The 13285-nt window shown below is 47.2% G+C and overlaps 1 protein-coding gene across 1 annotated transcript in view; it reads right to left on the reverse strand.

The window, feature by feature from the left end:
• The window catches only part of DOCK2 (dedicator of cytokinesis 2), a 2133690-nt gene that overhangs the window by 78197 nt on the left and 2042208 nt on the right, over window positions 1–13285 (reverse strand). Inside the window, exon 43 of the mRNA XM_069199340.1 lies at window positions 12708–12792. Within this exon, the coding sequence (XP_069055441.1) occupies window positions 12708–12792 (85 nt within the window). The remainder of the gene's footprint in view (window positions 1–12707; window positions 12793–13285) is intronic.

Raw genomic sequence — 13285 nt, forward strand, 5'->3', positions numbered from 1 at the left:
GAGATCCTAGTGCAAGCTAGTACACTTCCTTCACTTGTAAGTAGTTTAAAATAATGGTTTGTGGTCGCACCGAATAGTTATGTCCTTGCCCCACACAAATGCTCGGAATTGCTCCAAAGCCCAAGCACAGGCTAAGGCTTCATTCTCTATAACCGAGTACTTCTCTTCTGATGGGGACAATGACCTGGAAACAAAAAGTATAATCCTTTCCTTACCATTGTAATCCCTTTGAGACAACACAGCACCTAGGCCCTTATTACTTGCATCCGTGATAACAAAAGTATCTAACTTAGGGTCGAAACTTTCCAAACACGCTGCCTTGCTTAAATCCCTTTTCACGTTCTCAAATTCTTGGTTGCATGACTCACTCCACGTGAATGGAGAGTTCTTTTTAAGTAACGACCTTAAGTTATAAACCTTACTGGCAAAGTTTGGAATAAATTTGGCACACAACTCCGCCATGCCCAAAAATGATCTTACTTCATCCTTAGATATAGGAGCTGACACCCCTACAATAGCATTCACTAAGGATGCCTTAGGTCTAACACCCTCACCACTTATCTCATGTCCCAAATACTCCACACTCCTTTTCGCAAACTTGCATTTACTCAGTTCCACTGTTAACCCTTTATCACCTAACACTCTCAACACATGTTCTAACCGCTCATCATGCATACTCTTATCTTTCCCAAAAATTAAAATGTCATCTTGGAAGCACTTAACCCCTTTGAATTTCCCAAAAAGTTTGTGCATTAGACGTTGAAAAACAGCTGCTGCAGACGCAAGACCGAAGGGCATCCTCTTGTATTGAAAACACCCAAAAGGTGTGATGAAGGCAGTTAGTCCTTTAGACTCCTCAGATAAGGGAACCTGATGATAAGCAGACGACAGGTCAATAGTGGAAAACCAGCATGCTCCCTCAAGACTAGAAACCATTTCCGTAATCTTAGGTAGAGGAAACCGATCAATCAGAATGTTATTATTTAAGTATCTGAAGACTACACATAAACTGATTTTTCCATTGCTGCGCTGAGCTATTACTGCAGGCAAAATCCATTGTGAACTTTCAATTGGCACTATCACATCCATTAATACTAATTTATCCAGTTCCTTTGAAACTTCTTCTCTGATCATGATCGGCACAATTCTGACCTTATGAATTTTCAGTACAGCTTCCCTCTATAATATGATTTTGTGCTCGAAACCAGTAAGTCTCCCCAAACCCTTGCTAAAAACTTTTGGGAATTTTGGTTCTATCTTGGACGTCAATGAGCAATTATCATCCACCATCAAAACATTTTCCTTGCCGTTTGGGTCCAGAATCATCTGCAACTGTCCTTGATCCTTCCAAACCAGAACTGATGGCCCTTTTTTAGCCACATATAGTTTTCCTCTGGCGTTCCTATTCTTGAATGTGAATGCCAACCACCTAAAACATAACAGATCAATCTTTTCTCCTGTGTAACTTTCTGGTTGAATGTCTGGAGAAGTAAGTTGCTTGCCAATCTTTTCCACGAAAGAGCTGTTCCACACATCCTCATTCACGATTGTGAAGGGTGAGCCTGAGTCAGCATACATTGTAATTGGTACCCCACCAAATTCCATGTTACATATGGGTTTTTCCTTGGTGTTTACCTCCATAATATTGAGAATTAAATTCTTATCTTCATCAATTCCTCTGGGTTCTGTTCTTTTTTCTTCTGTGCCACACTTTATAACATCTTCACCTTCATAAATACATGTAACTATTTTTTTTTTTGCAAACTTTTGCAAAATGGCCCACAATTCCACACTTGTTGCACTTCAATTTTAAAGCCGGGCATGACTTGGAGTGTGCCAAGTGGTCCTTGTTATCACATCTGTAGCATCTTCTTTCAGTTTCCCCACTCTGTAAGCCCTTCCCAGTTTTGCGATTAGTAACTTTATAAATGCCATCCTCATTTTTTCCAGTAGATTTAAGTCCTGAGAAACATCTTTCAGAAATTTCGGCCTTCCTTACTATGGCAAAAATTTCCTCCAGAGTAGAGTCACCATTTATCCAAAGCCTTTCCTGAATAGATTGATTATTGCAATGCATGACTACTTGATCTCTAATAAGTTCATCATGAATTGCCCCAAATTTACAGTCAAGAGCCAGTTTCTTTAAATCCGCAATGTAGTCATCTACCAGCTCACCTTTCTCTTGTTTCCTTTGGAAAAACTTATATAGGACAATTCCAATACAAACTTTTGGAGCAAAATATTTGTCGAGATCTAGCATTGCGGCATTAAAAGCGCAAATATCTCCACTTACAGGGTTTTTGGACATCTTGTTATATGTTTCTAGACCAATAGGACCCAAGGAATGTAATAGAATCCTTTTTTTCTGTTCTGCAAACATCTTGTTATCTACGTCAATAGCGCCTAAATAATTTAAAAAATAGTCCTTCCACTCCAACCACTTGATGGGTGGAGAATTACCCATGGCCCAAAATACTTGCGGAGGAACAATGGTAAAATTGGCTTGCGCCATATCAGAGGACAAATTTAAGGTATAAGGCGCAACTCTATAATACTAACTAATAACCGGAAATTTATTCAACACTCCTCCCTTCCCAGACCTGTTCACAATACAAAAAAAAAATGTTAATAAAACCCTTCACAGTAAGATAATGAGTTCTCCTCTTACTTCCTTCTTTTTTTTTTCCTTTCCTTTAAAAAAAAATGGTGCTTTACTTTTCTCTTCAGAATTGAATAAAAATTGGAACGGCAAGAAAAAAAAAACGTGTCCCAATAGCTTGGAGACACTAGCAGAGGCGGAGTCTGTCTTTGTGTCTTTGTGCACGCTTGAGGCAGTATGCACCGGTGTTGGCGTCTCCGTCTCCTAGGAGATGCTCGCGGAAGCAGCGTCTGTGCTCCGCATCTCCCCGAGGTCCTTTAAGAAGAGCTAGCGTCTCTGTCTCCTGGGAGATGCAAGCGGAAGCGGCGTCAGTCTCCTTAGCATGTCCGTTGCTAAGGAGACGCTCGTGAGACACGAAGCGCGCTCCACTTTAACGGCCGCGGCTGTGCTCGCAAAGCCGGAAAAAAAAAACAGGAAAGAAAAAAAAAAAAAAGATCTTCACCGGAACGTCCTACGATGGCAGCTAAGGCCAGCACAAGTACCAGCACCTCTGGATAGGCAAGGCAAAGTAACGAATGTGCGATGACCAGCAGAAATGGGAAATCCAACGAAGGTTCATGGAAATACCTCCTTGTCGCCAAATTGAAGTGAAGAGGCGCTGCAGATTGGGTAGGTGATACATGTTTATTGAAGGAAGAAGTACAGAGAACAGGTCCAGAGAACAGGTCCGTTGAGGGAAGAAGCTCAGGCTCAACTGACTCACAGAGACTGCACGTACTAGAATGTGGAATCTCCCTAGGTCAGCGTCTGAGAGCATTCCAGCAAAGAAGCAGACCACACTACACTCCCCCTCAGGAACTACCAGCACAGCACCCATCCAGCGGGCCCATCCCACTGTACCCAGGACACGTCAATCAGCAGTGTGTCCACAACTACAGGGACCCAAGGCAACCCCAGAGACCCAAGACAATCAGAGACCTGGGGTCAGTGGCAGTGGGCACACGGTTCAGGGGACAGAGGCACAGGACAACAGGGAAACTGGGAGGACTGCTGTGCGACAGAGGGAGGACAGGCCCAGGGCACCCACTCTCCACGAGGCACTTGCAGGGATCCTGGGAGCATACCACCATTCCCAGGAGACCTTGGGCCAGATACTGTAGAAGTTGCAGGAGAGCCAGCGGCTGCAGGAGGGACAGTACCTCGAAATCAGGGAGGACCTCAAACACAGTTACACCATCCTGGTCACCATTGCAGGGGTGCGGGCTGACATGGCCAACACCATGAGAGAGGCAGTGGCACACCAACGGGCCCCCGACACTAGCCACACCAAATTACAGCCCTCCACCTCCGCCGACGCTAGTGGACAGGAGGCCCCGCCACAGGACCAACAGGCCACCAGCACCCCACCCCCAGCAGAAGGAGAACCACCCCACAAATGGTCCCTGCGATCCAGGTAGAAGTCAGAGAACATTGCCAAGACCCTTGCCAGGAAATAAGACTCTCCTGAATATCACCCTTCTGTCCCACTCTGTCACCCTGTCCACCTTGTACTGCTATTACTCCCCTTCCTGTGCCCCTTGGACAATGCACCTGTGATACAAATAGAATGCACATCCCCCTCTACTTATTAGCACTTAAATAAACACCATTGGAACAAATACAAGTATGGAGTCTGTCATATGATTGAAATATGTATTAGTTTAACAAGCTGTAAACATTGCAATTCATATGTACAGTTATATATACATAGGTATGACCTTTAGTGGGCAGCAGTAAACACACCAGGAGCCAGAGTGGGGTACAGAGATCTGAAAATAGAGATGCCAAAGGGTACAGTAAGTGGCCATAGACATAGGGAAATCAGGCTGCCATGTCCAATGTCTAACACAAAACTGCAATGGAAAGTGAAGTTACAGTGTCTTACCTGTCTGTCACTGGAAGTACTGTTTAATGAGTGAACTTCTGTTGTCCACATCTTCTTCCCCTGCCTCCTCTTCCTCACTGTCCACAGACTCCACCGCTGCCACAATACCATCTCCAGGCTCATCCTCCTGCAGAAAAGGCCCCTGGTGTCTCAAGGCCAGGTTGTGTAACATGCAGCATGCAACGATGATCTGGCACACCTTCTTGGGTGAGTAGTACAGGGATCCACCTGTCAGATGAAGGCACCAGAATCTGGCCTTCAGGAGGCCAAAGGTTCTTTCAATTATCCTCCTTGTTCACCCATGTGCCTCATTGTAACGTTCCTCTGCCCTTGCCCTGGCATTCCGCACTGGGGTCAGTAGCCATGAGAGGTTGGGGTAACCAGAGTCACCTTCAAATATCGAGGGATACCTGTTAGCCAGACACTCACCCTTAGGGCCGAACCAACACCCATATACCTACATCAACTGAGTGGGGACCATGGGCTCACCTATTCACCACACCCGGTTACTCTAGAGTTGCCACATCACATATGGAATGCTGCTATTCCTCAAGATAAAGGCATCATGCACCGATCCAGGATACTTGGCATTCACATGGGCGAGGTACTGGTCCACCAAACACACCATCTGCACATTCAGAGAGTGAAAGCTTTTTCTATTCCTGAACACTTGTTCATTTCTCCGTGGGGGGGGACAAATTCTACATGTGTACCATCAATGGCACCAATGATGTTGGGGATATGTCCAGGGCATAAAAGTCAGCCTTCACTGTGGCCAAATCCTCCACCTGCGGGAATACGATGTAGCTGCTCATGTGTTTCAGCAGGGCTGACAACACTCTGGTCCACACGTTGGAGAACATTGGCTGAGACATCCCTGATGCCAGGGCCACTGTCACTTGAAGGAACCACTTGCCAGGAAATGAAGCACTGACAGGACATGCACTAGAGGGGGATACCTGTGGGCTGGTGGATAGCTGAAATCAGGTCTGGCTCCAATTGGGCACACAGTTCTTAGATTGTGGCACTATCAAGTCTGTAGGTAAGGATAAAGTGTCTGTCCTCCATTGTCGCCAGGTCCACCAGGGGTCCGTACACATGGGGATGTCTCCATCTCCTATTCATCCTCAGCAGTTGAACTCTAGGGTGGAAAACGGTAAAGAGAGGGTCATATTCACACATATGTGAAATTTAGAATGCATTTTTTCCTTTACAGAAACAGTATGTGAATTTGAGAATCAGTTGATGTGCCAATGTCTGCTGTGACGCAGTTAGGTGCCATGGCCTGTGCCCCCTTGAAGTGGTGGATGCCTGACCTGTGAGGAGAGACAAGTGGAAATGAGGTAATTCCGCTGGCATTGTGCACCGTTGCGGTCGGCGGTCGATGACCGCCACGCAACTTCGCATTGGTTATCATTGGGCCCTAAGGGTTCCAGGATCCAAAGGCGATTTATGCCGGCGGTGATGGTACACACTGCTGTGGACGTGACTGCCATTTTTTATCTGTTCACTCACTTGCTACCTGACCTTCCACAGGAGAGGACCTACGATGCAAGTGCTGCTGTGACCTGTGTCTGGAAGCGACAATGGCTCGAGTGTCTGGGGAAAGGGTCCCCGCCTTTACTTCGGAGGAGTTGGAGAGACTGGTGGATAGGGTCCTACCCCAGTATACTTTACTCTATGGTCCTCCAGACAAACAGGTGGGTACACTGTGAGCATGATGTGTGGTCCATGAATGTATGGATTGCTGTGTGTTGTAGCCTCCTGTAGGGGGGGTGCTGAGGGATCCTAGACAGAGTGCTGCATGTCTGGTCGTCAATGTCTGTGCGTAAAGGGATGGGAGGGATATTGTGGGCCATGAATGTAACAGTCTGGACGGTATGACGAATCCCTTTTTTCTACGATTATTTTCCTGCAGATCAGCACCCATCAGAAAAAGGGTATTTGGCATGCCATCGCCAAGGGGGTGCGGACCCTTGGGGTCTTTGACAGGCGAAGCACCCACTGCCGCAAACGGTGGGAGGACCTGCGCCGCTGGGCAAGGAAGATGGCGGAAGCCCAGCTTGGGCTGGCCTCCCAACGAGGAAGGGGTGCCCTTCATACCCTGAACCCCCTGATGTTCTGCATCCTGGCGGTGGCCTATCCGGAGTTGGATGGGTGCTTGAAGGCATCACAGCAGCCACAAGGGTGTGAGTACAGTTTCTGAATCATGACTTTGCGCGTGTTAAGGTTGAACCTGGGTGGGGGATGTGGGCTGTGGGTGCCCCTAGGCCAGGATGCACTGGCAGGGTAGGTCCCTTGTTGGGCAGGCTCTGATGAACTCCAACCCCAATAGTGCTAGTGGGCATCTAGTATTGGGCAGGGTCCTGTTGGTTTCAGGTGTGCGTTGGGCAATGTACCCCATGGTCTGGTGACTAGCTGTGTATCTGGTAGTGCATGGCTTAGTGCATAGGGCTGATCCCTGTGTGTTGTGTACGCCAACGGTAGTGTTGTTGCTGGCATTGACCAAGTGTATCCTCTGTCTCTCCCCTCCTTCTTGCTTTGTCACCCTGTCCTTGTGTGCATTAGCATCATCTGGCGGAGGAGCAGAGCCATCGGCGAAGGAGGGAGCTGCATCCCACATGGGCCTGGAGGCCGAATCCACCGACGGTGAAGGCACCAGTGGGACGGAGGGCGAGGGGAGCACCACGACGGAGACAGGAGGGGACACTACAGACAGCGACTCCTCCTCCGATGGAAGCTCCCTGGCGGTGGCGGTCACCTCTGTGCCCACCCCAACAACAGGTACAGCCTCCACCCCGTACCAGCACCACCCTCCCAGCAGCCCCTCAGCATATTTCCCATGCCCGCTCACCCAGGAAGGTGGGCATCTCCTTTGCCCCAGGCACCTCAGGCCCTGCCGCAGTCAGCCCTGCTGCCCTCAGTGAGGACCTCCTGAGATCCCTCACTGTTGGGCAGTCAACCATACTGAATGCCATCCAGGGTGTCGAAAGGCATTTGCAACAAACAAATGGATACCTGGAGGGCATTCACTTTGGCGTGATGGCCCAACAGAGAGCATTTCAGGCTCTGGTCCCTGCATTGATGGCAGCCATTGTCCCTGTATCCAGCCTCCCCCCTCCAACTTCCTTTACCCAGTTCCAATCCCCTCAACCCTAACCTTTCCCAAGCACACCTTCAGACCAGCATTCACCCAAATCAGTACACAGAAGTGGTTCTGGCAAACACAAGTACCACACTTCATCTCATAGGCACTCACACCAGCACCACCCCCATGCAGACACACCAACATCCACTGCCTCCACTGTGTTCCCCTCCTCCTCGTAGTCCACCTCCCTCCCAGTAGCATCTCCACTCACACCCTCATCCACTTCCTCCATCACCAACACGCCTATCACTACACACCCCTCACTGGCAGTCACCACCCCCACATCCATGCACAAGTCCCCTGTGTCCTCTCACACTGTGTCTGTGACCCCTCCTCCCAAACTACACAAACGCAGGCACACACCCACCCAACAGCCATCCACCTCACAACAGCATCCAGCTCATGCACCTGCACCCAAACACAGCAGACTGACACCTCCTACAACCACTCCATCTTCCTTTACTCCCAAACCTTCACCCTCTTCACGCCCCAATGTCCCTAAGAGGCTGTTCCTAGCCAACATTGACCTCTTCCCTAACGCTCCCCCTGTCCTTCACCTCGGGCTAGGCCGGCCAGAACCCAGCCCAGCACCTCAGCAACCAAGTCCATGTCCGCTGAGGTTTCTGCAACTCTGAGAGGCTCTAAGGAGGCCCCCGTCAGCCCAGCCAGTGTGCCACGGACACATGCCCAGGCCAAGAAGGTTCCACCACCTGGCAAAGGCACATAGGGGACAGCATCCAGCAAGAAGAAGGAGGCACAACCAGCCAGCAAGGCCAAGGCAAAGACTCCAGCTGGCAGAAGCAAGAAGGCACCACCATCTGCCAAGGGCAGGAAGGGGCACAGAACACCAGCCAGGGCACTTCAGCCATCCGAGGCTTCAGGGGAATGGCTGGAGCCGCCCCCCACCACTGGAAGCACCGACACCTGCACCGCGGCCAGCACCACCACCAGCACTGCCGCAAACACCACCACCTGCATTGCCACAAGCAGCACCACTGTGAGCAGCAGCAGCCCCAGTGGGCAGCTGTCCAAGGTTGCAGGGGAGGGGCTGGAGCCGCCCCCCACCACTGGCAGCACCGATACCTGCACCGCAGCCAGCACCGCCACCAGCACTGCCGCAAGCACCACCACCTGCACCGTCGCAAGCAGCACCACTGCCAGCAGCAGCAGCCCCAGTGGGCAGCCGTCCAAGGCCAAGGCAAAGACTCCAGCTGGCAGAAGCAAGAAGGCACCACCATCTGCTAAGTGCAGGAAGGGGCACAGAACACCAGCCAGGGCACTTCAGCCATCCGAGGCTGCAGGGGAAGGGCTGGAGCCGCTCCCCACCACTGCCAGCAGCAGCAGCCCCAGTGGGCAGCTGTCCAAGGCTGCAGGGGAAGGGCTGGAGCCTCCCCCCATCACTGGCAGCACTGACACCTGCACCGGCACTGCAACCACTATACAGCCGTCCCCACCGGCGGATGGACTGTAGTCCTGCCTCCATGGTGTGTCATGCATCCTGGCCACAGAACATCGTGTGCGTCTGACACCCAGGTGAGTGACTGTGGCCTTGCACTCCCCATGTGCTGCATCACTGGGCACAAAGCCCCCTCCAGAACCAGTGGAAGAAGGCATCCACTAGCCCTATCCTTGGCAGGATGAAGCACACTGGGCACAAGGCCCCCTCCAGAACCAGTGTGCGAAGGCATCCACTTAAGAGACTGTGGCTTTGCACTCCCCAGGACCAAGCAGTGGGCAAACCACCCACTTGAGAGACTGTGGCTTTGCACTCCCCAGGACCAAGCAGTAGGTAAACCACCCACTTGAGAGACTTGAGCGACTGTGGCTTTGCACTCCCCAGGACAAAGCAGCGGGCAAACCACCCACTTGAGAGACTGTGGTTTTGCACTCCCCAGGACCAAGCAGTGGGTATGGAGCCCACTCCAGGAGCAGTGGTGTTGTACCATCTTCTGGCTGAGGTGTCCTCCCATTCCCCGTCCCCCTGAGGTGCCTGTGTTTTCAACTTGATGCCCCTGCAGTGTTCTCTCTGTATTGAGGCAGGAGTCAAGGGTTGGCTTGGCCTATGTGTTTTGGCCTGTGGGCCACGGACATTTTGAGTGGGCAGGGTCCCGCCTTTTGTATATATTGTATATATTGTAAATACTGTTTTTGATTTATCAACGTTTTTCTAAATATTTCTAATATTACACTAATTTGACTCCATTCCTTTTGTCCTTGCGTTATTACTGAGGGTTACGGGGTGTATATGTAATGTTGTTGCATGTGTTTGTGTGTATGGTGTTTGGGGTGAGGGTGGGGTTGTTCCGTGTTGCGTGTGTGTGTCACTCTCTTTTTCCTCCCCCCTCTCCTGTGTGCTAGGTGCAGTACTCACCGTGGTCGTCGTCGCCGGCGTTGGTGCTCCTGGTGTATAAGCAGATACACCAGCATGGGGAAGACCTGCAGCTCGGGCTCCATGGTGTCCTGGTTCTTCCCCGAGTGTCCAGAGGTGAGTTGTTTCCCTTCAGAACACTGTTTCCGCCATGCTTTTGATGGCATTGGTACCGCCCCGGAAAAGGTGGCGGATAGGCCTCTTGTAATACAATGGGTGGAACCTTGTCTTCCGCCTGGCTGTTGGAGGTTACCACCATGGCATTTGTTGCTACTGCCATGGCCGTCGGTGTGTTAAAGTGGCTGTATGTGTTGGCGGTTTCCGCCGTGGTCATGATTCCATTTTTTTTTCCGCCGGCCTGTTGGCAGTGTTACCGCCGCTTTAACACCGACTGCCAGGGTTGTAGTGAGGGCCTATATATTGCCTATTTTTATGTCCCTGTTCTCCAGATGCTGCAGGAGTTGTCCTTTCCGTTAATCTTACAATTTTAAACATGAACTTTTTTGCATATTTTATATCACACAATGCACAATGTCACTTTTCAAAGTCATTGTTCCTAGAAATTTATGAATTGAAAGAAGTTGATGGGTTGAACTTTTAAATTGTAATGTATGTAATTCTGGAGAAACTATACTTTACAATGTTGACTTGCAATGTTTATGTATTGCTGTTTCTTTTTTTAATTTGCTGTCATTTGTTATCTAGACCTCCATAGGGGTTCCATATCATAATAAACTTGAACTGACTTGGACTGACTTGACTTCCATGGACAAGTTTATCGACTTGACTTGACAATCCTATAAGCTTGGAAATTTTACTTTGGTCATTAGTGTCTAGAGTAGTGGTTCAGAAAAGACAGGACTATCCACTGAGAACTGTCTCTTAGGTGATAAGTGAGTGTAGTTATGAATACGCTTTTAGTGAGCTCTGTGCTGTATGTCTCTCACCTGTGTCTTCTTATTTTTAAAAAAAATAAATGGTATTTTATGAAGTATATTGAAGTTTACTTTGCTGGATGATGTCATTAGTGATGCCATCAGTGATGCCATAAGTGATGTCACTGACCATGTCATCATTGATGTATGATATCATTTGTGAGGTCATAAGCAGCGTATTGTGGGGACATACGTTATAGCTAGCTCAGATAACTATAACTGCTCAATGTATATGGTTCTGTGTGTGTAAAATCTGAGCTTAACTATAACGGCTCTCTAACTTTTGTTTCTGAAGAAAAGGCATCAGTGTTGATATGTATGCTCTAATACAACTCACAAATTCTTGCAAGGATCCACAGGAAAAAATACAGATTGAAAATTAAATATTATCACTATATTCACTACTAAGGCAAGTATATGAGACTTAGTAAGACAACAATGCACACTAGGATGCCAATTCCGAGTTGAACAGGGAGTATTCCTAGTTGTGATACCTTTCCAGTAAATTATAAGTGGCAGTGCTTAATTTGTAAAATAAAGAGTGCTGGTGCCCAAAGCTCTGCTCATAAGGCTGCAGAGGGTGCTATTAAATGTCAACGTAGTGAACACCAAGACCGTGCAGGTTTCAATCCACCTCAGGACTCTGTAATCCCCTACAGTACACCCCATTACTTTTTATCTTACTCTTGCAGGATCCTACTTTCTTGCTTTGTGAGAGTTTTTCTGTCTTTCTCTTCGTTCCCCTTTATGGGTTTTTTCCTCTCATGCTCTCAGGCGATATCCGATTAAGCAAAATCAGTGCTTGTCCCCACAAATGAGTATGTTGGCCCCCACAGGCAACCACCGGCTCAAATTAAGCACTGTTTGTTCAGGCTACGTACATGGTTAGGAACTCTGGTTTTTGAATGATACAAGTTTAATGCACAAACAGTAGGCAGAAATATTAAAACAGACTGACAGGAGTAGATATTGCTTTGTATCAGTAGGTATATGCCATAGAATCCACATTTGTCTGCTATTTTGGAATCCAGTTAAAATAACATAGCATAGCATTTCAATCGTTTTTTGGGTTCAAGGTTTGCAAAATCTTTAAAACATTATGCTTCCTGCATTTCAGTGCTGTGGGGCACAGTGGATGAATTCAACTTTCAAGAAACGTGAAAAATGCCTATTCTTAAAATGCTGTTTTTATTTGTGTTTCTTTGTTTATGACGACACACACCATTTCTTCCTAATCATTTCCCAAAAATGTGCGGTTTATTCCAATAATGCTAGCTTTTATTTCTTGTAAAATAAGGAATGTAATCCTCATAAAACCACTCATATTTTTATGAAAATATTCTGTTTTCCATAAATATTTGCTTGTCATATTCAGAAAACACAATTGTTTTGTTTCTCAAATGACAGCTTTTCATTTTAGGATCTAAAATTATTTTGTCCCAAAATTCAGTTTTAAAAGCAAGTGGTCAGTCTGATTTAAAGTCTTACCTATCCAATTACCGACCCAGGATCAAACAAAGCTACAGTATGCCGTGTTATGTCCAGCATGCCTGCTCTTTGCCTTAAGTTAGGGGTACCAAGCAATAAATTTTGCTTTTCAATCATGCATCTTAATAAACAGAAAGCTATCACAATAATAGTTTAAATTGTATATTCCTAAATAAATTGTATTAGCAAACAATATATTTACAAAATCAAATATAGAGAGTATATAAAATTAAATATATTCTTACAGCAAATTCATTTTCAGGATCAATGGACCCCTTCCTGATCGGTCTTGAGTAGTGAAACCTTTGCACATAATTTGACTTGTAGAAGCTGAAAGATGTGAAGAATGTTGATTTTAAAAACTGAGTTATAAATATACAATGCTGAATATACAAGCAATACAACTAATTGAGAGACCTTTGTCTGAATGATGTGCAAATGCTACCTGGGAATAAAAATTATTGCTATTGAGAAATATTTCAAAATAAGACATTCAACCACTCAACATAGCATAAACAGCTATCTCTCAAATCCCTAGTTGACCGTATCTTTGAGTTTGATACTGTACAGTGTTCATCTTCCTTTCTGCAATGTTCAAATTCTAAAATACCTCATGCATACACAGTGCACATATAAAATCGACACGTTCATCCTTATAGGAGCTGTGTAGCATAGATATATATACAGTGACAGCTGCCACTGTGTAGTTATAGTTAGAATCTGATTCGCATAGAAAATTGATTTTTTGGTTTGCTAATACCTTTGTCACTGTTGATGACTCTTCATGTAAGCTCTCCAGAAAATGTTAAGGCAACTCAGCTCC

This window comes from Pleurodeles waltl, chromosome 7 (genome assembly GCF_031143425.1).
Source record: "Pleurodeles waltl isolate 20211129_DDA chromosome 7, aPleWal1.hap1.20221129, whole genome shotgun sequence".
Lineage (NCBI taxonomy): Eukaryota > Metazoa > Chordata > Amphibia > Caudata > Salamandridae > Pleurodeles > Pleurodeles waltl.